We start from the raw sequence: 6,073 nt of genomic DNA, 5'->3' as shown, positions 1-6,073 counted from the left end.
TGAAACTCCGTCTCAAAAAAAAAAAAAAAAATTGACTCTTACCATGTGTTTTTCTGTGACTGGCTTTCTCTTAACATGTTTTTGAAGTTCATCGATTTCGTAGGATGTATCAATATTTCATTCTTTTTTACAGCCAAATTCCAGTGTATAGATAGACTACAGTTTGTTTATCTATTTATCAGTTGATGAGAATGTGGCTTGTTTCCATTTTTTTAGGTGTCAGAAAAAATGCTGCTATAGAAGCTGGGTGAGGTGCCTATAGTCCAGCTACTCAGGAGGCTGAGGAAGGAGGATAACTTGAGCTCAGAAGTTTGAGACCAATCTGGGCAACGTAGCAAGACCCCATCTCAGTTTTTAAAAACATACTGCCATGAACGGTCTTGTACACATTTTTGTGTAGATATGCTTTTAGTTCTCTTGTGTAGCTCTGTAGGAGCACACTTGCCAAACTGTTTTCCAAATTGGCTGCCCCATTTTACATCCCTATCTGCAGTGTATAAGTGCTCCAGTTTTTCTACTTCATTTCTTGCTGTTTATTTATTATAGCTATGCTAGTGGGTGTGAAGTTGTATCTCACTGTGGTTTTGGTTTGCATACTCCTAATGATTAAGGATGCTGAACTTATTTTCAAATGCTTGTTGATCGTTTGTGTATAGATCTTCTTTTGGAGAAATGTCTATTTAAGTTCTTTGACCCATTTCTGTGTCCATACTCTCGTGAGGTTTCCCTTATTCTGTTGCTTGGCTGGTCCCTATCCTGCATAGTAATGGGCCCTTCTTCACCCTGATGATGGTCCTGTTGGCCTGTCAACAATTCCTGGGACCTGTTCTTGGGTATGAATTCCTGGGTAACACATTTCTAATGAAGGCATCTATTACCACCAAGTGGAATACCTAGTTGCCTGGCGTTTCTCTACTTTCAGGTTGCTGGCATGGAGTAGAGGGTCAGGAGGCCCATCTGAAGAAGAATGCTTCTGTAGAAGAGGTGTTACAGGTCAGGAGTGCAAATACAGATCCCTCCACCCAGAGGGCTTACCCCTGTGACATGTGTGGGCCATTCTCGAAAGACATTTTGCACCTGCCTGAGCATCAGAAAACATACTCTGAGGAGAAACTCTACTCATGTGGAGCATGTGGGAGAGAGTTTTGGTTGAGTGCATACCTTCACCAGCACCAGGAATATAGTAGAGGGAAGCCCTTCAGATGGTATAAGGACAGGGATGTACTTATGAAGAGCTCTGAAGTCCACCTGTCAGAGAACCCCTTGACTTGTAGGGAAGGTGGGAAGGCCATCCTGGACAGCCGTGACCTCCTCCAGCTTCAAGCTGTTGACAGTGGAAGGAAGCCATATTCCAATCTTGGGCAGATTCCAGAACTCTGTACCACACAGAAACTCTTCAAGTGCAGCAACTGTGGAAAAGCCTTCCTGAAAAGCTCCACTCTCCTCAACCATTTCAGAACTCACTCTGAAGAGATAACATTTAGATGCCCAACAGGTGGAAATTTCTTAGAGGAGAAATCAACCCTTGGTAATCAAAAACTTCACACTGGGGAAATATCCCATGTGTGCAAGGAATGTGGAAAGGCCTTTAGTCACCCATCTAAGCTGAGGAAGCACCAGAAACTTCACACTAAAGTAAAATATGAGTGCACTGAAAGTGCAAAAACCTTCAACCACAAACTCACATTTGTTCATCATCAGAGAATTCACCCAGGAGAAAAACATTATGAGTGCAGTGAATGTGGGAAAGCCTTCAATAACAGATCACACCTCATTCGACATGAAAAAGTTCACACTGGAGAAAGGCCTTTTGAGTGCCTGAAATGTGGAAAAGCCTTCAGCCAAAGCTCCAATTTCCTTCGGCACCAGAAAGTTCACACCCAGGTAAGACCTTATGAGTGCAATCAATGTGGTAAATCCTTCAGCCGAAGCTCTGCTCTCATTCAGCACTGGAGAGTTCACACTGGAGAAAGACCATATGAATGCAGTGAATGTGGAAGAGCTTTTAATAATAACTCCAACCTTGCTCAGCACCAGAAAGTTCACACTGGAGAACGGCCTTTTGAGTGCAGTGAATGTGGAAGAGACTTCAGCCAAAGCTCCCATCTCCTTCGACATCAGAAAGTTCACACTGGAGAACGGCCTTTTGAATGCAGCGAATGTGGTAAAGCCTTCGGCAATAGCTCCACCCTCATCCAGCACCAGAAAGTACATACTGGGCAAAGGCCTTATGAATGCAGTGAATGTAGGAAATCCTTCAGCCGCAGCTCCAGCCTGATTCAGCACTGGAGAATTCACACTGGAGAAAGGCCTTATGAATGTAGTGAGTGTGGGAAAGCCTTCACTCACAGTTCCAGTCTCATTGAACACTGGAGAGTTCACACAAAAGAAAAGCCTTATGAGTGCAACGAATGTGGGAAATTCTTTAGCCAAAACTCCATTCTCATTAAGCATCAGAAAGTTCATACTGGAGAAAAGCCTTATAAGTGCAGTGAATGTGGGAAATTCTTTAGCCGAAAATCTAGCCTTATTTGTCACTGGAGAGTTCACACTGGAGAAAGGCCTTATGAATGCAGTGAATGTGGAAGAGCCTTCAGCAGTAACTCCCACCTGGTTCGTCATCAGAGAGTTCACACAAAAGAAAGGCCCTATGAGTGCATCCAGTGTGGAAAAGCCTTTAGTGAAAGATCTACACTTGTTCGGCACCAGAAAGCTCATACCAGAGAAAGGATTTATGAGTGTAGCCAGTGTGAGAAAGTCTTCAGCCATCTTTGTAACCTTGCTCAGCACAGAAAGATTCATACCTGAGTGGAGCCTTATGGGAGTGGTCTTTATGAGAAAATCTTCAGCCAAGTCAAACTTCTGCAGTAGAATCCCCATATTAGAATTTACCTACATGTACTCCTAACGTGGCAAAGCGATTAGAAGCTACTCTGTTCTTTCTCACCAGCCCAGAAAACTTTGCATGGCCATCTCACCCTTGGAGCATAAGGCAGAAGCCATAGCCACTTTCCATCGTGCCTGGATCCAAAAATTTGCAGCAGTCCTGTCCTCATGCATGGGGAAAACAGTTCCCTGAGGCTCCCTTACCCTGTCCTGTAGGGATTCAGGACAGTCCTCAGCTCACTGGAGTGGTTTAATTCCTATTGCCTCTGAGAGGGTTAGGCAGTGAACTGAACCCATGCTGGTCAAGGGGCCTTGAAGGAAATCTAATTTGAGCTCAGGAAGAAATCAAGTCTGTGTTTAAACCCTAAGATGTGTCCACTGAGACCACAAATCACCCTCCACCGGAATAACCTACCTTGTCTGCACTATACTGTGTGATAATAAAGACCTTATTGACAAGGTCACCTTTTAGTCTTAGGGATTCTGTTGGAGTAGGTTGAGAAAATGAATGGATAGAGTGGGGGGCATGAAATCTGGCTAAGGGCACAGTAGAAGAGCGGGTAGTTGCTCTGTCCGGTTGTAGCCTACTTCATATTGCTATGTAAAGTACTGGGAAAGACTGAAAGGCTGTGGACCGAACATAGTGGCCTGTGTTTCAGGGTTACCTTAGGGCACAGAGCTTACCCTGAGGAAAAATAAATTAGTCTACAACACTAAAATAGTCACAGGATCACCAAGGCAAAACCTAGAGGGGCCCAGAGAGTACTCCATGTGCATAGAGAAACACTGGATGTGAGGTAATAAATAGGGATTTGGGGAGACTGTGGTAAACTAGAGCAAATGCTATCCTGGACAAAGGAGTAGCCATAGTTCCCCGTCAACTCTGACTGCAGGGTGAGGGTGTACAGAACAACTCCAGAGCTGCAGACCTTCATACTTGCCAAGTTAAAGTTTTTGCCACAGTTAAAACAGATAAATGCAATTTTGTGTGCATTCACTTCACTTCTCTTGAACTGTATCTTGGCACCCATCACTCCCCAGGTAGGAACTGGGGACTGAGAAGAGTGACAGCCTATAGTCCAGGAAAGTGGTTTTTATAGTCTGGCCAGGGTTTCTGGTCAATAACACACACTTCCTGGTTTCACAGTCTTGCTGGCCAACAGAGTGGGCACAGGCAGATGTGGTTATTTAACACAGTTGACAGATCTGGTATTTTAGAAAAAGCTTGAGATCCAGAACCTTGTAGAATATGGTGCTTGGCACCTATTTTTAAAAGCTTATTTACCATGTAATTTCAGCATAATCTACACGTGAGCTGTTGCTGTTTCCCTGACCTCCCTCATACAAGGAAGTACTCATGAGAGCATTGGCTGGGATGTGAATAGGAGTCCCATAAAGGAGAGGTCTGGCCAGGTGCAGTGGTGCACACCTATAGTCCCAGCCACTTGAGAGGTTGAGGCAGGAGGATCTCTTGAGTGCAGGAGTTTGCGCCCACCTGGGCAACATAGCAAGGCCCCATCTCTAAAAAAGAAAAGAGTGGGCTGGGTGCAGTGGCTCAAGCCTGTAATCCCAGCACTTTGGGAGGCTGAGGCAGGCAGATCATGAGGTCAGGAGATCGAGGCCATCATGGCAAACATGGTGAAACCCCATCTCTCCTAAAAATACAAAAAAACAAAATTAGCTGGATGTGGTGGTGCACGCCTGTAGTCCCAGCTACTCGGGAGGCTGAGGCAGGAGAATTGCTTGAACCCAGGAGGCGGAGAATGCAGTGAGCCGAGATCGTGTGCCACTGCACTACAGCCTGGGAGACAGTGTGAGACTCCGTCTCAAAAAAAAAAAAAAAAAAAGCAAAGAGTGGCCTGGGCTCACATCACTGAACAACAGTTTCAGTAGCCACCGCTGCTGCCAATCTGTCCTAGATCCCTCTCTGTTCTCCCTGCCCATGTGAATGTCACTTAACAGGCTCAGCAGTGGGGTGTGTGACAGGGCCAGTACTCCATGACTGGTCATTCCTCACCCTGACCATGGCACCCTTAGCCTGCCAAAGATTGTACTCCTGGCTGAATGTTAGGCAGGATACTCCAGATAGAAACCCCACACGGGAGTAGATCAAACCTTCACCAACAACATTAATGGTGGAGACCACCTTTTAAGATGTGACACGACTCACAGTCTCATTTGTAAAGAGCACTTTTCATGCACAGCAGAATTCGTAAGTGAGAGGACTCTAGGGCCAGGCATTTGTGAATAATTTCCAGGGTAACTACCCTCTTTCCAGCACTGGAGTACCAGAATAATGAGAAGCTCAAAAGAGAATGTGGAAATGCCTTCCTTTCTCCATCACCAGACCACCCATGGCACAGGGAAGCCATGAAGAGCTGAGTAGGAAGATGCTGCCACACAGCTCCAACATCAGTTAACACTGGGAAGGCCATGAGAGAGAAGCCCTTCAAGAGCATTGGCTATGGGAAGGCCCTCATGAAGACTTTAGCCCTCTTCAACCACCTAAGAGCCCACATGAAGAGAGACTCTTGAAACACTTGGTATGAAGAAAGACACTCAAGAAGAAATCAATCCTTATCTATAACCAAAAAATTCACATTAGAGAAAACCCCTGCATGTAAGGAATACAGGATGGTCTTCAGTCACCTCTCCTATGTGAGAAAGCAATATAAAGTACCTATGGGAAAAAGGCATTACAAGTGCAGTGAAAATGGGAAAGCCTTCAGCTATAGACACCCCCTTTCAAGAAGAATCACCAGAGAATTCACAACAGAGTTATAGGAAACAAATGTGGGAAAGCCACAGCTCCCAGAATCTTAGGCAGCACTCTATTACTGCTGCCTAAGACTAATAGGTAACTAATACAGAAAAGTTTCTCTTCATGGACTTTTTTTTGCATCTACATGTGACTTGGGAATCATGTTTAGTCTCAATGACCCAGACCTGGATCTGTCTGTCTGTCTCTGAGATAATAAAGGCCTTGATGATTAGCCACTTGCCTCAGAGGTGGTGAGGTGAGTTTAAAGACTTTTTGCGGGGGGCACTGAGTGTCTGATTGGGCAGGAAGAGCTCTCAGTCCAGATTTGGTTGAATTTGCCTTGTTGCCCTAAGGCCTCCTGTGAAAGACTGACAGGCTCGGCCGGGCGCGGTGGCTCAAGCCTGTAATCCCAGCACTGTGGGAGGC

The 6,073-nt window shown here is 45.3% G+C and overlaps 1 protein-coding gene and 1 long non-coding RNA gene across 4 annotated transcripts in view; one reads left to right on the top strand and one right to left on the bottom strand.

The window, feature by feature from the left end:
* The window catches only part of LOC108289977, a 32,764-nt gene that overhangs the window by 14,011 nt on the left and 12,680 nt on the right, over positions 1-6,073 (bottom strand). The window lies entirely within an intron of this gene.
* On the top strand, positions 539-3,637 carry ZNF132 (zinc finger protein 132). Its single transcript, XM_017509632.2, has one exon. It carries the CDS (start codon positions 1,045-1,047, stop codon positions 2,806-2,808), a length of 1,764 nt encoding a protein of 587 aa, XP_017365121.1. The 5' UTR covers positions 539-1,044; the 3' UTR covers positions 2,809-3,637.

This window comes from Cebus imitator, unplaced genomic scaffold, assembly GCF_001604975.1.
Source record: "Cebus imitator isolate Cc_AM_T3 unplaced genomic scaffold, Cebus_imitator-1.0 Scaffold417, whole genome shotgun sequence".
NCBI classification, from domain to species: domain Eukaryota; kingdom Metazoa; phylum Chordata; class Mammalia; order Primates; family Cebidae; genus Cebus; species Cebus imitator.
Note: the sequence above shows the minus strand (reverse complement) of the source record. Positions and strands in the feature narration are given on the sequence as shown.